General features: G+C 37.7%; 1 protein-coding gene across 5 annotated transcripts in view; it reads right to left on the minus strand.

The window, feature by feature from the left end:
• Nucleotides 1–1114: 1114 nt before the first annotated feature.
• TAF2 (TATA-box binding protein associated factor 2) overlaps nt 1115–23578 on the minus strand; it is a 56689-nt gene continuing 34225 nt past the window's right edge. For 3 of the 5 annotated variants that reach the window (XM_040685888.2, NM_001305162.2, XM_040685913.2), the window contains 6 exon segments: nt 20079–20148; nt 18519–18628; nt 15964–16193; nt 13227–13379; nt 12709–12814; nt 1115–2741 (listed from right to left, as the gene is read on the minus strand). In XM_040685888.2, the coding sequence (XP_040541822.1) occupies nt 2476–2741; nt 12709–12814; nt 13227–13379; nt 15964–16193; nt 18519–18628; nt 20079–20148 (935 nt within the window). In that variant the 3' untranslated portion in view covers nt 1115–2475. 5 annotated transcript variants of the gene reach the window in all.

Raw genomic sequence — 23578 nt, forward strand, 5'->3', positions numbered from 1 at the left:
GGCACTTCACCACACTACTACACCACTTTCCACCTTAACTTTTATCATTCCACAAAAATATCTTTTCCTACAAATACAGCCAACGCCTTCCTTCTCATGGGAAATAAGAAAAACTGATGATTTCTTTTTTTTTCAAGCAATATTTTACATGTTTGAAGGATCCACACCAGTGGATATGCTGATGGAACCAGGACCATGACATAACCTCAGAAACCGTGTTGGAAAAGTCCTCTTAGCTTTTTTTCCTCTAATTTGCTAGGAACTGTGTCTTCACCACGTTTCCTTACCATATATTAAATAATTTGCTTGGAGTCAAATAGATGACGCTAGAATTACCGTGGCGGCTCCCAGTTCTGTGCCCGTATCACTGAACAATACATTTCCCTTCAGTATAAGGGTGTAAATCCACATCTCCAGAAGCAGAAACACCAGCCTAAATTACCTATGATCTCATTTTTAAAACATAAATGCCTCTGCCTTCGCTCCACCAAACAATGCCACCTTTCATTGCACATTAGCCCAGGTCTCCCACAAACACCTTTGGCACTGTTACCTCACTCCTTAGCCAAGGGAAAAAATAGCTAAAAATATTTCCATTGAGCTATTACTATAGCCTCCCGAACCTCTCCCTGTGATTCACAATTCATGATGCTAACAGAACAGCTCTCTGGCTCCAGTCAGCTGAACAGCGCTTGTAGTCAGCCTATCCAAAAGATGCTCAGTACCTCATTCTACCCATGCTGGGAGCTTTTCTTGTTGCATCTCCAGTTCACCCGGACTGCAAGAGCTTGTAAGCTTCGCAGGCGACAGTGGTCACAAATTGCACCAACCTGGGCTTACGCCAGCACGAAGAGCCCTGCATGGCAGCAGGCAGCCAATGCGTTGTGCATGGAAAGGCTCCAATGCTGCCCACACCACCATGGCCAAATCCAGCTCAAATGTATTTTAACACGTGCTCTGAGTACAACAACTAGCAGCACTATTCACACAGTATTAAAAGGGATACGGCATTTGAGTAACAAATCGATGTATGTGTCTTACAAAATGCATCTATCGTCTTTCAGTTCTACAAATGATTTGTTATCACAAGAAGTACAGGATTCAGCAGCAGGTATACAATATAAAAGCATTTATTAACTTCCATGAAACAGAATATGGCTGTAAAAAATCTTTGTGGGTCCCTGTTGAAAACTCTCTCTTTGCCTTAGAAGGAGAATCGATCTCTCACAGGAATATGGGGAAAATTCTGGAGAAAATCCTTAACTCACATACAACCATCTTACAGAAACCAAATGTGGTACGAAACCTGGGCAATAAAAGTCAACTGGTACAAGGAAATAAAACCCCTGCCTCTACGTACAAATAAAGAGAACACGTAAAAGCGGCAGAGATGATTTATCTCTAACAGCAAAACTTCTAAACGCTTCTGTTTTTAAATAAAACATTCGCTGAGTGTAAACAGTACACTGCATAAAACACAGCTAAAAAGATCTGAATGCATCCATCATTTCAAGTCCCAGACCGAGGTGAACCTAACAGCGCACTGTGTCTGTGGATTCACAAAGTGATACTGCAGAATGCTTCCAAGAAAACGCCTTTCAGAAGGAGGAAATATATTTTAATCTTTTAATTCTTAAGCTTCCAAAAAAATATTTTCAGTTTGAACAAAGACATCTTTCAAAAGCATATCCCAGTGTCAAGCTTGAAGAAAACTCTGCCTTTGTCAAAATGATTTGCAAACTTTATTGGATTATTAAAAGCCTAATTGCAGGACAAAACACGCATGAAGCATTTTGCTCAAATTACAAAAACATAATTGCAGAATGTCAAATGTTCACATCCATAATAAATACCGGCAGCTCAAAAGCAGCTCAGAACTTTTTTTCAAGGGCTTTAGCATCTGAACAAGGAAATTGTTCTTAAAAAGTGGGCATCACATTGCAGGCGTTAAAGCAAGAAACAGCTCAACTGAAGACTACAGAAAAACTTTGTCTTCTCAGGAGGTCTACACTCAGTTATACAATGCTACTCTGGAAACAGCACTTCACCAGAGGTCTGGCAATTGGCTTCTGTATATACTCTGCCTCATAACATTCTTCAAAGGATTAAAACATAATTGATTCTGGCAGTACACATGGACATCATGATGTGCAGGGAGTTGCCAGTGGATGTGGGGTGCTTACAAAAAGGGTTGTTTTCTTTGTTTAAAATGGAAAAAAGAGTGGGAGGTGCGGAGAAGAGTGAGATACAAAATGACTCAATCATACTTTTTGAATCAGATTATTTCAACAACTGCATATGCAAATGGAAGGCTTCAGACAATGGTGGCAGAGCTTCTGAATTGCTGAGGCAATGCACGTATTCCTATTTCCATTAAAAAAAAAACAAAAAAAAAAAGATAGAAGCTACAGTTATATACATCCTTGTAAGCATTCAGAGAATACTGCAAGTTGAACTCCAGAGAAGCCATTAGTATCAGTCCGAAAGTGATGGGGAACGGATTGATCGTGCACTGGCTGGACTGTTAGAGAAAGCAAAGGGCTCCTTTTCCTTTTCTTTACTGTCATGTTTATGTTTATGCTTATGTTTATGCTTGTGTTTCTTTTTCTTTTTCTTGTGCTCGTGGTGGTGGTGGTGATGGTGGTCGCTGTGTTTTGAGGAGTTGGACTCTTTACTGAACACAGAGAGTGGAGCTGCTGAGACAGGGTGCATGGTCACCTCTCCCGAAGACTGCTCTTTGCCTAAAAAACCAAATTGATACAATGGGGTTAATATTTTCGAACAGAAGAAGTACTGAATTACTATGTCAGATCTACGTTGTCATTTGAATGTGCATACGCAGAACCCCTTACTATAGCAGTGCCATCAACAACTTCTTTGTTCAGAGACATTTCTGAAGATGCACTTAATACTTCTATATTACCGATGGAAGGTACTCCTTCCTCCCTCAAAAGTACAAATGCATCCCAGATAATTAGGAATTGTAAAGAGATCAGTAACTGCAAGTTAGATAGGCATCCAGAAATCACACCTAAAACACATTTAGAAGGTCACTATACCAAGATTAAATCAAAATATAGTTGCTCATGGAAACTATGAGAAACTGACACATTAAAGAGTAGTTTTGGGATGTAAACTCCTTTTAGTCAAGAACTAAACTCCCTGCAATATAGAAACCTTTCTGATATTGAACAGCGTAATTAAACTGACACTTCAATTACAACTCCTGAAGGGAGGTTGTGATGAGGAGGGGTTTTGCCTCTTCTCCCAGGCAACAAACAGGACCTGAGGAAATGGCCACAGGTTGTACCAGAGGAGGTTTAGATTAGACATAAGGAAAAACTTTTTCTCTCAGAGAGTGGTCAGGCAGTGGAATGGCCTGCCCAGGGAGGTGGTGGAGTCGCCATCCCTGGCAGTGTTCAAGAGGCGTCTGGATGAGGAGCTACGAGATATGGTTTAGTGGCTTGTGGTAGCAACAGTAATGGGAGGGTGGTTTGACTAGATGATCTTGTAGGTCCTTTCCAACCTTGTGACTCTATGATTCTATGATTCAAAACTGCATTTTACAATCAATTCAGTCTATCCGAAAGACTATACTAAGTTTTGTTCTTAAACAAAAATTCAATAAAGACAATTACAACATCTTTATCAGGACACATTAAAATTTCGTTATTCACACCAAATGCAATAGGCTCCAGGAGGAGGAGCGAAAGGGAAATAACCTAAGAATAGCACCATTAATTAGTGGAAACAGTTAGAAGTTGGAAAGCCTTGAAGTCCTTTAGGTAGAATTTCAATCAAAGCACTCACAGCGCAAGGACGTGCTTTAACTACTGGATGTGTACAAAAGCACCATCAGACTCTCAAAGCTTTTACTGAGTGGATGTTCTTCCCAGCTGCCGTGACTGTTATCTTGTTTATTTGTTTAGGTATTTTTTTATTCCCTCCAATTTTTGGTGAAAATATCTCCATTCAATAACAGGGAATTATGTTATATACCTTATAATAGTCTTTTTCTGTATATTTGCAAATGCATTTTTCCCAGTGTCTCTTTTGCTTCTACATTTTACTTTAAAATCATAGAATCGCTAAGGTTGGAAAAGACCCACAGGATCATCCAGTCCAACCATTTGCCCTTCACCAATGGTTCCCGCTAAACCATGTCCCTCAAAGAGCAATAATGATTCTTCTGTGGTAATGCTTTAATCCAGGAAGTCTGAAGAACCAGCTCGCTGCATTAAGACAAGCACTGTGGAAGATTTCCATGCAACCTTTGTAGCCTTATCAAAGATTAACAATGGATTCAATCGAGTATACACGGAAGAAAGTTTTCAGAGGGTACAACTCAGCTGTTTGTGTTTGTTTGCTTTTTCTAATAAAGGTGGAAGAAACAAAATCTGCACCTGTGAGCAGCATTTGAAATTCAAATCAGAAACATGAAATGTTTTATGCAGTTTGGAGAATCGGTGATATCAGAATCTCTACTGTGTGAAGTCTTCAAAAAAATCAAAAGTGATGCCTTTCTAGAAATATGTTTGGGCTCAAATACAGCATATGAATTTGGTGCATTATAGAATTCTGCTCATGTTACGGAGGTCAGACTGGAGAACAGTTTCCCATGCACTTAAAATCTCGAATACACCAATGTTTTTTTAGTAAAAATTAATTCTGTATTCATCAGAATGATGCAATAAGCAACTGTAAGTGCAAATATTTATTGCCAGAGCTCATACTGACCCTATTTTTTGAAGTGTATTGCAGCAGATAAGAAGGTATGCACACAAATTCAAACTTCTGCTTTCTGACTTTGCAGTCATTACAATGCAGTTATTACAACTCTTTTTTATCTGGAGTGGTTCTCAACTATGCAGACAGCAAGCAAACACGTAAGAAACCTGCTTCACAATTCAACTAATTCTAATTCTATTTCCCTTCAGGAGTACCTGTACCTAAGCTCATCCCCATATCCTAAGCTCATTTGCCTAAAGCATACAGCTCTTAGATAAATAGGAACATTTTGCTTTTAGCTATTGCAAGCATGCAAAAAAGACAGTATGCAAAACAGTAGAAAAAGGAGCATTTATCTGACTGAGCATCAGAGAAGGACCTCAGAGAACAAAAGTGGGCACTATCTGACTTCATTAAAATATGCTACAGTACTTAAAGGTGGATCCTGGCAATGCTACTTTGAGTTACACAGAAATAAAGAACATAGCAAAAAAACCTAAAACAGAACCCGTCAGCATTCATCCTTAAAAAAATATCTAAGGTACAGAATATGATCTCACAGCAAGCTAGAGGCAAATGTCTTAAAATACACGAGGCAGACTATAGTCAAAAACAAAAACCCACATCTGTGACACAAACCTTTAAACCTTCACAGCTCCATTAGTTCCAGAATTTGAAATCACTTTGACATGGAAACTAAACCCGTAAGTCTAGATGCTACTTTTCTACCAACCTCAAATCAAAGTTAAGCCTTTGAGCTTTAAAAACATTACCCAGAACTATATAAGGATATGGGTATAAGTTTGCAAGGATGGTGTAGCAGTAGCTCTACTGCCGAGTGCCACTGAATACCAAGGATGCAAAAAAACTCTTAACACTGCTGCACTGACACCAATGCAGGTTTCCTGCTGTTTACTGCACTACCAGCCATGCTAAGAAACAGTCCACATGATTGTTCTGTAACTTATTCCAGCTAGGTTATAAAAAACTTGTATTTCAAGCTGTTATGTAAAGTATCATTATCTGCAGCAACTTGGATAGTATACACAACAGTAGTGTAAGCCACTGACTGAAGAGGGAGAGATGAACACCTGGAAACTGAAAGGCAAGATGATCTTCAGAAAGGAGATAATTCCGATCCAACTGCAGCTCTCAGACTACAGACACTTAAGGAAACAATCAATAATGGCAATATGGTACAACTGTCGATATGAAAAAATTCATTGCAGAAATCTACTTTTACTGAGCAAATAGGAGGTATACATATATTTTCTTCAGTGAGGTCAATGACAGCCAAAATCTATTGTGCTTCCTTTATTTTTTAAAAGTAAAAATGTAAGCTGCCTGGAAAATGTCTTCTTACTTTTAAAGCGTGCTTTGAAATCAGGAATCAAATAGAATCAAACAGATATTGGAAAAGACCTCTAAGATCACCTAGTTCAAACACCCACCTACCACTGATACAGCCCTCTAAACCATGTCCCTAAGTACTAAATCTCCCCTTTCCTTAAACACCTCCAGGGATGGTGACTTCACCACCTCCCTGGGCAACCTTGATATACACCGATACCAATACGTCGATCCTGGGAGATGGCTCAGAATGGATGCATACAGACTGCTGAACTCTACTGCCAGGAAAACACTCTATAAAAGATTTTACACTTTTGTACCCGTCAAATTCATTCTGTATTATTACTAGTATTACAGTTGCACAATACTTCCTTTCCAAGTGGGAAAGCAAGGCTAAACAGAGTTGCTATTAAGGGCATTAGAAACACTCTTGTACCACCAGGACTGAGGCTGCCGCAAGGAGACATGAAGTACTCCCTCTTCCTGCAGGGAACCCACTTCCTCATGGCACAGGCAGCGGGATGGGAACCCACCTTTCCCAAATAATAGGAGAGGACAAGCCCAGGAGCTCGTTTTTGAAGTGGGTAGTAGCATTCCTTGGAAAAGAATGCACATGCATGTGTCCGTCCACTTGGATCTCCTCCTGTTTCAAATGTAGAGATTCCAATCTAATTATTGGCTTATTGGTGTTCCAGGGAGCTTGGTAGTTGTTTAAAATTAGACAGCATTACCCTCCCATGGGGGAAGAGATCAGAAACATTGTGCACATCTTGTCACATGGAACGATACACATGCTGGAGATAGTGTGAGGGAGAATAAAATATAAAAATGGATCTCATGGTTTAGTTTTAGGATGAAAAGGTTTTAGGTCTTGATAAGCTTTAAGCAGTATTTTCTGTCATGAATAAAAATTTGCTGTCAGATAATTACAATATCGTGTCCATCAACTACGTAGGGCAAAGCTGTTTTCTTTGCTTTTTTTTGTTTGTTTGTTTTTTTCAGGAATGATGAGTGCATGAACAATGCCACTGGGTTGAGTTTTTTAGCTATACCGCTTTATACTGGACCTTTACTATTTGGTAAAATATAACTTGAGACTTGTACATGGCAACAAACTTACATGAGATGTTCCAAGTGGCCTCTCCTATATTTCTGATTGTGTGTGAAGAGGGTGGGACACCACAGACTTACAGTCTGTGTTTCTTTGCATTTACAATCTATTTAAAACTGCTGGCTTAAGTACGACTTTTCCAAATGGACACTTGTTAAAAATGATCCAGTTGGCACCCTCATTTATTCAAATGTCACCGAAGAAGAAATTAACTTCACAAATCACAGCAAAGGGTAAGGCCCATGGGTCCAGTGTTCTGGCTGAGGACAGCCTGGTGTTCCAGAACCTGACACCGACCACCTTTGGGAAGAAGGTGACATCAACACAAGTATGCTAACACTTAATATGTCTCTCCCAGAACCCAAAGAAAGCTTTCTAATGAGAAAAATCATGCACTCTCTGCCTAGCAGCTGGTTTGCAGCTCTGGCCGATGCTTTTTCTAAAGGGCTAAGACTAAAAATGCTGAGAAGACTTTGAAAACTGTTTTGACAAATATTGATTCTCCTTATTTCTACTTTTCATCCTAGGATTGCCCTGGAAACACCCAACACCATTTTTTAATTTCATGCCTAGTTTACGCATCTCCTGAGTCATCAATGAAGCGCATACTAAGAAATCACTGAATATAGACAACCCCAAGCTTCTGTGTTGAAGCACTTTGTCTTGAGAAGCACGATTTTCAAACCATGCATCTCTGGAAAAAAAAGCTATCCACTGTGTCTAGTAGAGTGCTCTTTTAACGATCGTACTGTAAAGCTGAGAGTTCAGGTGAGGAGAGGTCTACTTACAGAAACGTTTTCTGAGGTTGTGCTTAACAAATCAGTTCAATTGGTCCTGATGTAAAAATTTTAACTACTTCCAGTTTACAGATTCTCTTGACTTCATGCAATTTTTACCTAGATTTATAACCAAAAAGGATGCCTCTGCTAAAGTACTAAAAAACAAGCCCACATAAAAGATCTTTGTAACTGATGATTGTTTAACTAGCTTTCTCTTTTGTCTTTAAAAACCATGTTGCTTTGTCCTCACATTAAAACAACAGGTTGACTCTGGTGATATTCTGCCACGTTTACTCTAACCTTGTAGAAAATTTACAAAAGAAAACACGTATTTAAATCAATATGTCAACTCAGCTCACTTGAAAATTTAGCCTTAATCCACCTTCTTTCTCTACAAGGTTTATATTTGTATTAAAGCTGCTTTCATGCACTTTAGGATAAAGCCCTTGAAAACACCCTCTCCTGTGAAGCACAAAATTAACCACATGCTATTTCAGTGAAGCAAAATTAGCTACAGAACCTCCAAACTTACGAGTTACCAGTTTGGAAGCAGTTATATTTTGGTCAGTAAAGTCAACATATGTATATTAGATACTATCAAACAGATACTATGTTAATATTTTAAGCTATTAAAGGGCAGTCTAACAGAAGAGTTAAAACAACTTCTCGTCCTTAAAAAGCATAGCAAAAATCCATCATTGTCAGTGTTGTTCTTTCCATCCTAGGAAAGGAAGCCTGCTGACATGCTTGCCTGTAATTCTAATGTTTAGGTAACCCTTTTTGACAGGAAGCCATGGACTAGTGTCTAAACGTTGAGGTAATGGTGTTCTTACAGCTAACTTTGATAACCTGGCTGAACTGCAGAGAATGACTTTTTCTATGATTCAGCCTCAATTTCTGGCAACTGTACTTAATATACGGTGATTCACACCATAGGTTCATGCCTGCTGTTTAAATGGAATCACTAGTTTCTCTCTACACTTTTACAGTAGTATTTATTCTATTCAAATTATACCAGAAACAACTGAATCCAGCCAAATCATTACTTCCTGGAACTTCAGACAATACCTACGATAACCCATCAGTGTGTATGACTGTGGCCTACACATGTTCAAAGTTACATGTACGTCTACAAGGTAAAACAGAGATCTGCAAGATCATCAGTGGAAATTTCAAGTGTAATTATTCCTGAGAACACCAAATAGATACATGGAATAGTCTAAAGGTTTTTCTGATGTGAGTTCTGAATGACATGATGCCTTCTCAAAGCCCACTGCTGCTGAATGTGACCAGGAAAAAGGCTGCTGGTGTCAGTGCAGAAAGATGACATTGCTTATTTAACTGCTCCACTCTTAGCATTTGGAAGCAGCGTTGCACTTTGAGATGAGTGAAATACTGAATTAACAGAAGAAGTATCTCTTAATCTAATTTCGCAGAAGTCAACAATGCATGACAACAAGTCACCTCACAGCCTGAAATATGATGTTAAATCTACTGCATATATGAAACCTGGTCTTGAAATCCTTCTATCTTAAGACAGGGTAGGGAGCATTACTACTGTTTTTGATGATTTAGTAGCAAATAAGAATCTGTTTTCATTTTAGAAACGTGACCTTGCAGTTTTAGAGGCTGAAAAGAAGCTACCAAGTTTTTGGTACTTCAAAAACAATGAACACAACATGAACTGTGCACTGTCTGAAAAATGCAGTTTTGTTAATAATTTTAAATAATTTTAAATAAAATAATTTGCAGAATGCTCAGATTCCCATGTAACTATGAGAGTCTACAGTTCTATTATCCTTAGTAGAATTTAAACCACTTTCTGTATGAACAAAGGTGTTGTAATTATAGTACTGAAACCTGTAATCCTGAGAGAGTTGTAGTATGTGGCTTCTTTTACTGCCCTTGCAGCAGGTCTGTACCTTAAACTTAAATATCCATGTGCAGAAGCACACAGAAAAAAAATGCTTTTAAATAATACTTTATTGGCTTTATGGGGATTATATCAACTTGAACAAATCCAAATTATCACTCAGAGGGAGGGGCAGTGCAAGGAAAGTAAAAACAGAATACACAGATATAGCAGCATTTAGAGCCAACATGAGCTTCCTCCTTGCAGCTGCTCCTCGCGGGATGTGCTTGGCTGATGACCTAACACTTCATGTGACATGAGGGGACATAACCCACAGCTGTGAGATGAAAATTAAGTATGGACTAATTGCTCACTGCTTTCCAAGTAAGAGTCACAGTACTGAGGCAGATTACAGGATTTTATAGATTTGCTAAGAAGATCCTGAGAACATTTCAGAACCTGTATAAATCTGTTTCATAATAACCACTCACTGAAGTGTACCCCCATTCTTTGTCGTGCCTGCAAACAATTAACAATTCAAAGGTCCTCAGGGAATACTGTCTGTGATTCCTCCGTAAAACCATTCACACACAAGTGTTCTATCTTATTTATGTATGTTTTTATTTTTCCCCATCTGTTTGAAATTCTTTCCCCCAAGTATGATATTTCCTAAACATTGAACTGTTTTTATGTACTCAGTCTGAAATTCATACATTTCTGCTTCTAAGAAAAATGCTATGAATAAGAAACAGGTGAACTTTTAGAAGCAAAGAGTATCTATAGTGGAACTGTTTGTAAGCGCGTAAGTCAAACACACACACACACACACACACACACACACACACACACACACACACACACACAAGAAGAAATTAATCTGAGGTTTTTCAAGGTAATGCTTTCATTAAAAATGAAAACAAAAAATCAGCATTTGTCTCATTTGTTACCTAGATGAGAAAATGTACTGCAGTGTACCGAATGCTTAAGCAGCAGAGGTGAGAAGGTACGTAAGTGACACTCAAAGTGGATTTTCCTATATATGCTGTAGGTCTACAAATGCAGCAGTGAACGGGCTGTTATTCCACTTCTACTCCATTCTGAATTAAAGCACAAACTTAATATGAAATAATCATGGAGCACAGAGCTGGCTGACAGAGGGTCCCGTAAGTCCTATTTGTGAAGTACTTGGCTGAGTTTTGTTTATGACTTTATATCCCGTAGAGTGTGTAAGTCTAGTAAATCTGTTGCAAAATATCATGTAAGAGTTATAAATACTAATCCTCAGTGGATCAGCTTCACGCTTGAGTGCTCTGGATATGTCATTCTTTGCCGTAACAGAAAATGTAATGACTGTAACACTAAGGACAAAATTCAAAGCAGCTGAGAGGTTTAAAACAAAGGTTGTGCAGCATTATGCTCCTAAGTTCATGAGGAAAGTACATTTTCCTTTTTCTCTCCTAGGATGGTTGTGAATTAGGCAAAACGTTGTGAGTATTGCTACTCCACGTACCTAACAGAAAATCCATCCTGGTGGAACTGGCTGTACAGGCACACATTAACCAAAGGCCATCTGGAATGCAGAAACTAGACCTCCCTGTGTTTTATGTCCCCATATGAACTTAATTTGTTAGCTGAGCAATGACAGCAGTTACCTTTTATTAAAAAATAAACCTTGTTGGCTAGAGCATCTGCCAAGGAAGTACAACGTAAGTTCTGGGCCCAAAGGGAGTATGAACCTACAGCTTCCACATCCGTGGCCAGCACCCTAGGCACCAGCCTCAGCAGGATACTTCGCGCAGGAACATCCATTAGCCCTTCTCTAAAATAAGGCCACTAAAATGCCAGAAACACTCAGGGGTGATGTGGATGAGGTCACTTGTCAGCAAAGCTAAGGACATAGAACACAGAACTGGGAACTAATGTTCCAGATCCTGCTGGTAAGGTTTCTTTTGTGTCTTTTTACATTAGACAATCACTGGATAAAAAGAGAAAAACAAGTGAAAGGGTAACTACTCTGAATCTGACTTCTAGGATCAAGCATCTAACTTTTACACACTGCAGAGACTGCAATCTGAAAGTCATGAGACAGTGTGGGGTGTGTACTGCCCAAGATCTTGGAAGATTAGTTACACAGCCACTCAACCTCAGCTTAGCTCCACTGCTGTATGTGGTACGTGAACTTATAAACACGGCTAAAATATTTTGAGAAACAAAGACTACTGACTGGTAAGTTGTGACAGATGAAGAAAGAAGGCAGAAGCAAAACAAAGTTCAGTCAGCCTTAAGGTATTTAAGAAGTGCATTTTTAACACGTAGTTTTGTCAAATATGTTATGACAAAGTTACTGAAATAATAGCAAAAAGATGCAGTAATGATATATTTGTAGATGCAGTCTTCTCAACTTTACAAAGCCCTCTGAGGCTTACAAGTTTTCCAACTACTGAAGTTAAGTCATTAAGTTGTTAAGAAAAAGAGACTGTTATTTTTTTCCAAAGGACAATCATTAACATTATTATTTTTTAAGATCACAACTATTGCAAAGTTTAGTCATTTGCATATTTATGGGGTTTTATCCCAATTTTTGTAATTTAATTCATTTCTAAGCTTTTTACTCTTATAAACCTGATGCACACTTTCTTTACTTAGATACGTACAAAGGTACACAAGTACACAGTTATCTATAAGCATGCTGGAAGCTAAAAATATCTTGTGCACTTTCTACACACTTCCTTGAATTCGGCCAACATTTATCACTTACCAACAATACATATATGAGAATAAGTAGTAGTAAAAAACCCTGATTTTTTTTTTTTACTGTTTTTTTAATCAAAAACAACTGATTAAGTTGAGAATTTTATATTATCATTTAACAATAAATTTGCTCATACCTGGTGTTGATGGTCTCTCCAACATATTCAAATGATGGTAAATAAAGGCTTGACTGTCATGAACCGTGTCCATATCAATCTCCTCCTCTTCTTGAGAGTTTGAGAACTAAGATATTGGGGAAAAAAATAAGTAGATGCTAATAATAAATTCTTAGGGATATCACTATGTAGAATTTATTTTATTTTTGAGGTAAACTGGGGGTGAGAGGGAAAGAAGGTGATATCTACCACTGCAAAGGAATAAAAATTCAATAAAACTAAAAAGTGTCAATGCCTACCCTTCTTTCTAATTCACCGTGAAGCTGTATGAACAAGAACATTAACTGTCAGCTTTAGTTCTTGCCAGCCAATAAAGCATCTGATGGGAAATGATTTTGCCAAAGTAAGCGTAACAACTACTGTACACATATACACAACATGTCTTTTGTTTGAACACAGCTTTAAGGAAAGCCAACAGAAGCCACTGCTGTTATTCTGAATACCCTGCATATTGTGCAAGTTGAATTTCCATTTCTTACTCTGATTTTGAGTTTGACTTTACTGTCTTCATTCTTCTCTAGTATTTGCCCTGGCTCCAATGGAGACCCGAGTGGCATATCAGCCTTCCTCTTCACCCCCTGCTGATGACCAGAAATGCTGGATGCTGTTTCCTTAATAAGATGATCATCCTCCTGAAGCAGCATTAAAAGATCAAAATTAGAAGATAGCAAGAGCCACGTTTCAGCCTAAAAAAGACCTGATAGCTGAAAGCACTTCTGAGTAAGTGGGTGATTTGAACAAAGTTTTCCCTGTAGTTCTGGCAAAAAGTGTTTTCTAAAACCCTGTATGGATTTGTGCCAACCTCTCCTACAAACATGGTTTCTCTTTACTTCTATTCCTGCTCCCTCTGCATATCTAGCATTGGCATCTTTTCTGTCCCTTCTCACAATCATGGTACTGTTGGTGTGCAACAACATTCGCTGCTTCTGAATGGCCTTTCTATAAATCTGTGCCTCGTAGACTCTCCTCATTCCAAATCTCCGCTGAAAAGCTGTGACAGCCTCTCATCTGCACATGGGATTTTGCTAAATCTTCTTCTGATTTGCTTTAAAAACTAATGTTTCCTTTGTTGAATACAAGTCGGAATGAGTAATAATAACCTGCTATTTTTTGATTTATTAAAAAAATTAAACTGTTTTGTTAATTACTGCTAGGATAAGCAACAGAACGAGGGTCAGAGGAATATAAAAATAACAGGAGAGTCCAGTAAGTTAGACATATAGTCATTAGAACAGGAGACAGGTGTTCCAACAAGTCTAATACACAAAATAGGGAATAAAAAATAAGTATCTGTAGAAGTAAGCATTATTAAAAGCTCACTAAAAGCTAAACAGAAGCCATATCATAGACTCTAAAGAGTATGTGCTGTCCAGCTGAATTGCTCTTCCTCTGTTATACACAGGGTACCCCAGAAATTCTTGCCCTGACCAATTGAAACTGAATTTCATGAAGTGGGTAATTCTCACAATCCCCAGCACATTCAAGATCAAAACAGTCTGTCAGCACTGATTTTAACTCATTTGTGCTCTCAAAACACACACAATACACTGCTTTAAGGAATCTAGTTAGTCTCATGTATTCTATAACCTGTGAATTTTTATAGGTATTTCCCTCTTTTCAACCTTACTATTTAACTCAACACATAACAGTTGTGAAATACTTCAGAGTAAACTTTGACTGGTGCAAGAGACAGTCTTTTGTTCTTTTTTAATGAGGAAATTCAATTCTAGGTGTGTTAATATGACCATCTATGCAAAGTAGGAGACTGGAGCTGAGGCTAAGGAAAAGATAGGAGGGATGAAGCGTGAACTGAGGCTTACACTAACACTCTGTTTTCAGTTTAAGCCAGCAGTGACAACTCAAAGAAGGAGCTTCTTTCCCTTTCTCACATTTCTGTCGTGGGCCGTCACAGGCATTTGCATAAAAGCATGATGAACTGGACTAAGGAAATATCTATTCATAAAGTATTTTTCAACCAGATCATCTCCTGATCCAGTTCATTGTGCAGTAACAACTGTACTGAGGGAAAGTGTAAGAAGAGGAAGCATTGAGAGGATTTTTTTTTTTTTCTATCAAGACAGACTGTCTCCTAAAGAAATTTTGGATGTTCATTGAACTGCAACCTAAAATCTGGCAACAAAATGTCCCATTATTTAATTCTGATGTGCGTGTGTAGTTACTTAAGACTTATTACATGTTCTACAAATAAGTAGGGTAGCTGTAAGGATATGACTCCATCATCATTTTCTCCCCCTACTGGAAATAGCTGGCATGGTACTATGATAACCTGCACACCGTATACGTCTGAAGAAAAGTGATTTTAGACATGAACTATGGGATTGATAATTATAAAAACAGCAATAGTAAAAAAGTCCCATTCAAAGGGGTGGAAAGAGTAGTTTCAGATGTGCTAGTCACATGTTCACGTTCTCTTTCAGGATTTACTCCTAAGCAGTTTCTATCAAACAGAAATTTGAAACTGTTAAGAAAACTACTTATTATTTCCATATACATTGAGATTTTTATCTCCTAATCAACTTTGCCCTACAAAATGTCTTAGTCTTACAGCAGTGGCAACTATTCTGAAAAAATGGACAACTTGAACCGCTTGCAAGATCCATTTTCTAGCTACATCATAGACTGAGTGTTAGAACTGAAACCTCAAAAGCCTGAGAGATATCAAACTGAATATATGCAGCTTTGCAGAAGTTGCTACAAATCCTTCAGAGCACAGTACCAGGTAGGCAGATTCAAGTGTTCAATGAAGAACTATTCAAAGTTCCAACTTCCTGCCTCTTAAAGTTGTTTAAAAAGAGGTGTATCTATGTATTTTAAGCTGTAACAGAATTACTGATAAAAGCTTTTGTTTGGGAAAACATAACTTGCCTATAAGCAATAGTCTTAGTCTAATTTAAAAACTTTCATAACAGCATCAAACATTTCTGTGAACCACTTCATGTCTCATAAACAATACAGGAAAAATATAGTTTTATAAAGAATACAAATGACAAGAGGTGAAAAAAACCAAGAAGTTTGCATACTACATGCAAAACAGTTAATTCAAAAGAGGTATGGAATGTGTCAGCTTTTTAAGTGGAAGGAATAAAGAACAACAAGGTGCAAAGACAGCTTGAGCACAATACAAAATGACATCAGTAACCAATGCATTGACTTAAAGACAACTGAATGAGGCGTATGCAGATGGCTTGTGCTTACGGTGTTCTGAAATACTACTGGCTGTCCGTGATTGTTAGTAGTATTCACAGGTTCCTGATTATTTGCCACTGATTCAGGGATAATCGTTGGATTAAGCACAGCCTTCTTTTCTTTCAGATTAAGAACAAGTCCAAGCTCTGGTAGTGGTAAACATGAAGGTCTGCTGAGGCCAAAAAGCGTGAAATAGAGGTCTACAGCACCACACCGTAATCTCCAGTCATGGGAAGTTCCTAAAATCCAGAAGAGATCACTGTTAATGTAAGGTACAATCTTCTTCCATGCCACAAGGAAGACAGTTTAAAGCAACTTGAAACCAACGAAGTATGTACATCTTCTGGGCCTAAGACACACCTCCCTCATCACTCCTGCCTCTTTTTGTTTATTCAAATTCGTCTGCTAGATGCTGTTTTAAATAAAGCAGTAAGTTATAAGCTGAATGTGTTTAAGTATGACAAGATTCAATATTTAGCTGGAAAACTAAGTGGTTTCAATAAAATGAAATATAATGCTTTTATTTTTAAAGTTTCTCTTTAGGTTTTACTATTGGACAATTAAGTAGAACTTTTTAAAATTAATTTTTTTTATTATTTTTTTTTTTTAAACCCAACCATAGTCTCACACACCACTAGATTTGGCCACAATTGCCCATGCATTCCATGAAATTTAGTAGGAGCTTTAAATATGACAGTGATCTGTAACCTCTGAAAACCACACGGATAGCACAAACCAGCAACGCGTGAACATCTTTTCTAATGTCTAATGACTACAGTGACTATTATGTCATTTACTTCACTGGATACTCAATACTTCATTTTGTATTCAAATTGGAGATATGTTGCTTCATTGATTTATTTTTCACTACGAGCTCTTTACTCCTTCTACATCTTCATACACAAATGGTCAAAGCATGTTTGGCACCCATCAGAACAGAAAGTAACATCTGGTGCAATGCTGCAAACACAGTGATTCTGCTGCTAACTCAGCCCAGCTCTTTACTGACTGCAAGCTTATTGGACATACTGTTCCATAGCAGGAATAGAACTATATCTGGTAAACAAGATACAGATGTGCCAACTGCCATGTTAACATGGCTGTTCAAGACATCAAAAAATAAAATTCTAAGATCTATCCCTGATGTTTCATGGATACTGAGTTTCATGGGACAAAACAGTGTTTTGAGTAAGCTTAGTTGTACACACACAACCCAGGTACAAGAAATTCTCGTAAGTTTCATGAACAGTTGGGTAAGGAGAAAGTGAAAGAAAATTAATTTAGACATCTCTAAGATTAAAATAATCTCCAGAGAATGACACATTCACAGATATTACTGTTAAAACTATTCTAATATTTTAACATTAAATAATTTGCTCAACTTATCAAACTAAAACTTCTTAAAATGTGATGAATTCCCATTCAGTATCTCTTTCCTTTTCCAGCAGAAAAGTTAAGATCAAGTAAAATTGGTTGTTGAATTTCTCAGCAATCACTGGAAATTGCAACTTCCATTAAATTGATGATGTTTCATACAGAAGAAAAAAACTACATATATCAGAGTCAATTTTCTAGTACTTGATTACTTTAAATGAAAACAACTCATGATTGTAGAATCATACAGTTTTAAACCTGGCTACTAGTTTGTCTCACATTAAAATTACCTTCCTGCACACCCTGGAATGCCAACCTTATGCCTGAGAGAAAATACATTGAAACATTATGTCATCATGATACATAGAAATTTAAGTAGTTTAAGTCCTACGAATCGTAATAAGAATGTATACCCTGCTTGTTACTTGTGAAAAGAAGTAATGGTTGTAAGAAACACTGCACACACTCTTCTCTCAAGAAAAAGGAAAAACAAACTAATGGGAACATCAAAATTGTTTATTTTCTGTGCCTGACACTTGGCAAATCCTACAAAACTGAACTACCGGTAGTCTCCTGGCTTCAGCCCCTGGAGCGTTGCTGTGAACTTTTAAACACTCAAAATAACGATATACAGAGAACAGACAGCCTTCAATGACCTAAAAAACAAACCTATATGTTTATATGTAATCTGTAGAAATGTAACAGATGTTAACGGGTAGTTTGTCAGGTCTGGATAAAACTGCTTCAGTAATGAAAACCAGGCCAATGGTAAAGATGTAAACCCTTATCTCATTAGCACCTTTCCTAATCACAGAAGGCAAATTAAGCTTGAGGTTCACAATATGTTTCTAAAAATCTCTAATAAATCATCCATGCAAATGATACCCTCTCATATTCTCTTAGAATTTGGTAAAACAGGACAAAGAGACTGCCTGATCTAGAGCTAACTGTAAAGAAAAAGGAAAAACATACAGCTTCACTTAGGAAAACAATTAATGTGAGCATCTGGGTCAAAGAATAATTTTATTCCAAAGTGTATCAAAGCACACTACAGGATTAAAGAAAATAATGAAAAATATGTTCACTGATACCCTGCATCACTAAGGAAGCTCAGGTATATGAATGAGAACTGCAGAAATTGAATTTCCCAGTTCTATCAATCTTACAACACTGAATAAATGAAAACCAACCTGAATTCATCAGTTTCCAAAGCTGATCTACCAAAGCTTCATTACATAAAGGCGACTCCATGTTCTTGGTAAAAGGTGGATTCTTGGTCAGCATATCCAGAATCTTATGCCTAAAATAAAAATGATTTTTATTAAATCCAAATAAACATATTAAGAATACAAAGTCTGTTCTGTTTGCAATGTTCTTACAAACCAGACATCCCAAACACACAATATGCTCAGATAGATTTATTAGTTAATAATTTCAAAACAAAAAGGAAGCCACAACAACGCATTATTACTAGACATCATTTCTTAACAGTTAGGTACAAAACTGTAGGCTGTATTATACCATTCAGTTTAACTACAGTCTTTGTTGCATGCTGACAAGATGGAGTTAGGCTGACAAATAAACTGCTTTCATACTTCACATACATATTTTAAATTTTTATGACTGTGATGCAAATGACAGGAACAAAACCATTGACTTGCACGTCCTTCTGGAAAGGAAAACTGTCACTCTTATGTTGCATGGGTGTATAATAATTCCATGCTTACTGTACTTATTTACAATATTTATACGCTTGAACTGAAAGCAGGTAGAGTTTTTCACTTTAAACCTAGCCTCAGAAGCATTTTATCAATGATAATAATTGTGAGTTCCAATTTTAACTGTATTTTCTGTATAGGAAGCTTTCCCCTTGCTGTGTTATATATTTAGGACAAGAAAACTCTATCAGTTCTGTTTTTTTCTTCTCCCTTTCAGAAGAAGCTTATACATAGCACTCTTCAAAATTTAAACCAAATCCTCTTTAATAAGACCCAAAATGAAATTTTCTCCCTGGACTGAAGCTATGCCTCCATTAGTGACTCGAACCGTACCTACTTTTATTAACAAGGGTGATAGAAAAAAAATAGGTGATAATCTTACAACTATGACATTTTTTTTTCTAAGCTAGCAGCTAAACTGAGAGAAAAAGTAATACTATTAATCTCTGAAATTCAGTGATGTAGTGGTAACCATAGAAAGTGTTGTGGAAGAAGAATCATTATGAACTAAGATGTTATAAGTTTCATAATGAATGTGCTATAATATACAATCACTCAATGCTGAAAATGAAGTTGAAATAGGAAATACTAGAAGTTACACTGTATTTTCATAGGTTATCCTTTCACCCCATCTACAGTCTAACAATTGCTCTACACTCATGGCTGGCAAAGCATCGTATGTAGTACGTCTCAACCACTGCATAAATATCAGAATATCTTCTTGCCATATGCAACATCAGACTTGTACATGTCATTTATGATTGGGAAATGTCTTCTAACTTCTGATATCCACCACAGGAACAGAACATGAAAGGTAAAAATAATATAAGGGAGACTAAGATCCATGTACATTAACTTCTGAGGTAGCAACTGCTGAAGCATCAAAATGCACCTTCATTTATGTAAAACAACAAGGAGATAAACTGTTTTTTGTGAAGTATCAAGCAGCTAAGCGCTGGATATATTCTAGGAAGTCCTAACCAAGAATTTAAGTAGTTGTTCCAGCGTTAGTAAAAACACCAACTCACTAACCTTATGTAGGGTACAGGATCATTCTGAACCATTGTGAGCAGCCATTGTAGTTCTTCATAGCTCCTATCAACTGCAACAATAAAATAAAATAGCTATAAATAGACTGAAAAACAGAAGTTTGTACAAGATGGTCATGGCTTCCTGTACTAGCTAGCACATGAGGTTTGAATTACTGCAGCTGAAATTTCATTAATTATAATGCAAATTTGAAGTAAAAGGTGGTTTACGTGGCTTAAATTCACAGCAAAATAGAAATATGAGCATAACTCCTTCATGCCCAAGTTGCTCAGTAACTTCCAACTCTGATTTTTAGCACATGACTTTGTGAGTGTCAGTTATAAAGATCACTGAGAAAACAACCTTCTTCACTTTAGGGAGCAAACATCCAAATATCCTTTCAACAATCGACACTGTATTTCCCACACTGAACAGAGAACAGACAATTCTTATACAAAACAATCAGTGACTGTAAACCAGGTACAAAGAGGAAGACGATAGGGCTTACATAAAGCTCCAAGCACACTCTGAAGCCCTCTTTAGTTTTTTAAAAATCAGCATACTCTGAAATTAAAATACATTTTGAGTCTTATCAGCATATGCTTCTTAGAAAATGCTGCCTGACACAAAGACAAAAACATCTTATTTAAACAGTCCTTTTTGCTAAACAGAGTCTTTAGCAGGCAGCTTGAAAGTTAGCTCTGCTCTTCCTGCAATCTAGCCACAACAGAACTGCTTACACTGATGACGGATAGGACCGGGCTGTTATTCTCTGCCTCTAAATGGGATTTACTAGCTCATGTTCTGCACCATTCAGATCACAGTTACACAGTTTGGGTTGATTTTGAATGATGCAGCTGAACAGACCAGGACCACAGTTGCAGATTTGCCTTAAAAATCTGGGAAACCTTTAAAAAGCTATGCACAGGACATGCTTTGAAGGGATTAGAGGCTGCCTGCGCTTAACTCCACGCACAGTGCTTTTCCTGGCAGCTACCTTGCTTGGAATAGAGGCAGATAGAACACTGCATACAGAAGTTGTTTTGCATGGAAGAAAAATAATATTGTATAACCATGCAGCAAGAAAAACAGAACATGTGCAAACACATTAAATCATAATCATAAGAAAGCTGAAATCATTTTAACTGGAAAAAAAAAAAAGATTTTTAAATGGTTTGTGGTAAGAGAATGAGCCACTTAGGAGATGAATCCTTTAGGCTGATAGTACTGGATAACAGAATCAAGAAGCACAATAGCTTTTGTGGTTAGAGAAGTCTTTTTTTGTTTCCTAAACCTACTCGTGCTTGAAATAAAGTATGCCTTCTCTAACACTTGCCTTATAAAGCAGGCCTGCTAGACTTCCAAAGCTTTGTTACTAATGCTTTTAATCGACTCCTCAAATCTGTATATCAACGTGACATTTTGGAGAGCAGTGATAAATTTAACCTGATCTTTAGGAAAATAAATCTTATTAGCCCGATGTCAGTTTCTCAGTTGCAGCAGAGCACCTATGAGACTTGAAATTTTCATTCGTGCAATTGGGTAGCCATGGATATTTATTGAGGACAGTTTGTTGTTACCTTTTAGAATATGCAACTGCTTGGAAGTATATACATAACAGCTCATAGTCACTGAACTATCAAAAGCTACCTTTAAAAATGTTAATCAAATCTGTACACTTCAAGTTTAGATTAACTGCCCAAGTCCTTATATGCTGCCTCAAGCATTTTAGAGTTACCATGTCTCAGAAAAAGTCTACTATTAACAGCAAAGCAAACAACTTCTTCGGTTCCATGGAGAAATTATTTCTTCTAAAGTAACTTAAAAAAAAAAAAAAAAAAAAAAAAAGCAGTGCTATTTCTGCCCTGAGAGTTGATAGAAAAACATGGGAGTTCCACACTGCCCCAGAAAATACAGACTTTTCTTTTTATGGAAATAACAAAATCGGTCAGCTCCCTTTATACAAACTGTTAAAAAGGCAGCTTTGGCACAAGCAACAGGCATTTGATAGCTGCTGTTTCACATCCAGTATGAACTGGAAACCAGGTAACCAGGAATGACGAGAATCAGACATCTTGGCACAAGATGGCCCATCCTTTCTTCTTCCAAAGCCAGAGACGTTGGGCCTTGCTAGACAAACCCTTCTAACTTCTACATGGGTAGCTGGATTTTGTTAGCACACTGAGCTTTCAGATTTACTTTTACACTGAAAGCTACCTAGTCTAACAGCAGGAGCAAGGACTAAGTTTGTTTTATTTGAGGTTGTATTAGAGAAACAACACCGATAGTCAGTTAAGATAGTAGGCTGTATTGGGAGTTGTACTGACTTTGTGGCAGATATCTATTGATGTTTCCTCATCAGAGAAGAAGTTGTTGGTAATGTAGTACAGTGCTGGAATTCTATAACCCATTATTTCCAGACCTCACAGCAAGCTCAAAACTTCCATTTAGCTCAGTTTCTTCAAGTAATCTTTCTACTGTTTTTTACCATTTTTGTTTTCCTGTCCTGTATCTGTAGAGTATTTTGGGCAACTTACCCTACCTTACTTACACTTCATCCCATTTTCATAGAATCATAGAATCACAAAGGTTGGAAAAGACCCACAGGATCATCCAGTACAACCATTCATCCATCACCAATGGTTCTCACTAAACCATGTCCCTCAACACAACGTCCAATTTTGATCAGCTCTTTTAAAGATGTAATATATTACTTCACAATACTTAGCATTTATCAATGGCCCTGGTCAACCAGGTCAACCAGAGACATCCAGAGCACTGGAAGCTTGCCAACGTGAATACCATCTACAAAAAGAGTTGTAAGGAGGATCTGGGGAGCTATAGGCCTGCGAGCCTGACCTCAGTGCCAGGGAAGGTTATAGAACAGATCATCTTGAGTGCAATCACAGGGCGTGTGTGGGACAACCAGGTGGTAAGGCCCAGTGAGCATGGGTTCGTGAAAGGCAGGTCCTGCCTGATCAACCTCATCTCTTTTTATGATAAGTGACCCACCTGGTGGATGAGGGAAAGGCTGTTGGTGTACTCTACCTTGACTGCAGTAAAACTTTGACACTGTCTCCCACAGTATTCATAGAATCATAGAATTACTCAGGTTGGAAAGGACCTCAAAGATCATCAAGTCCAACCGCAGCCTAACCATAGTACCCTAACTCTAACAACCCTCTGCTAAATCATATCTCTGAGCACCACATCCAAACGGCTCTTAAACACATCCAGGGATGGTGACTCAACCACCTCCCTGGGGAGCCTATTCCAGTGCTTAACCACCCTTTCTGTAAATAAGTGTTTCCTAACATTCAACCTAAACTTGCCTTGGCGCAACTTGAGGCCATTTCCCCTTGTCTTGTCACCTGTCACCAGTGAGAAGAGACCTACCCCACTCTCACTGTAAGTACCTTTCAGGTACTGGAAGAGAGTAATAAGGTCTCCCCTCAGCCTCCTCTTCCTCAGACTAAACAGTCCCAGCTCCAGAAGAATACTCC

Source organism: Gallus gallus, chromosome 2 (assembly GCF_016699485.2).
Source record: "Gallus gallus isolate bGalGal1 chromosome 2, bGalGal1.mat.broiler.GRCg7b, whole genome shotgun sequence".
In the NCBI taxonomy this organism is placed as follows: Eukaryota; Metazoa; Chordata; class Aves; order Galliformes; family Phasianidae; genus Gallus; species Gallus gallus.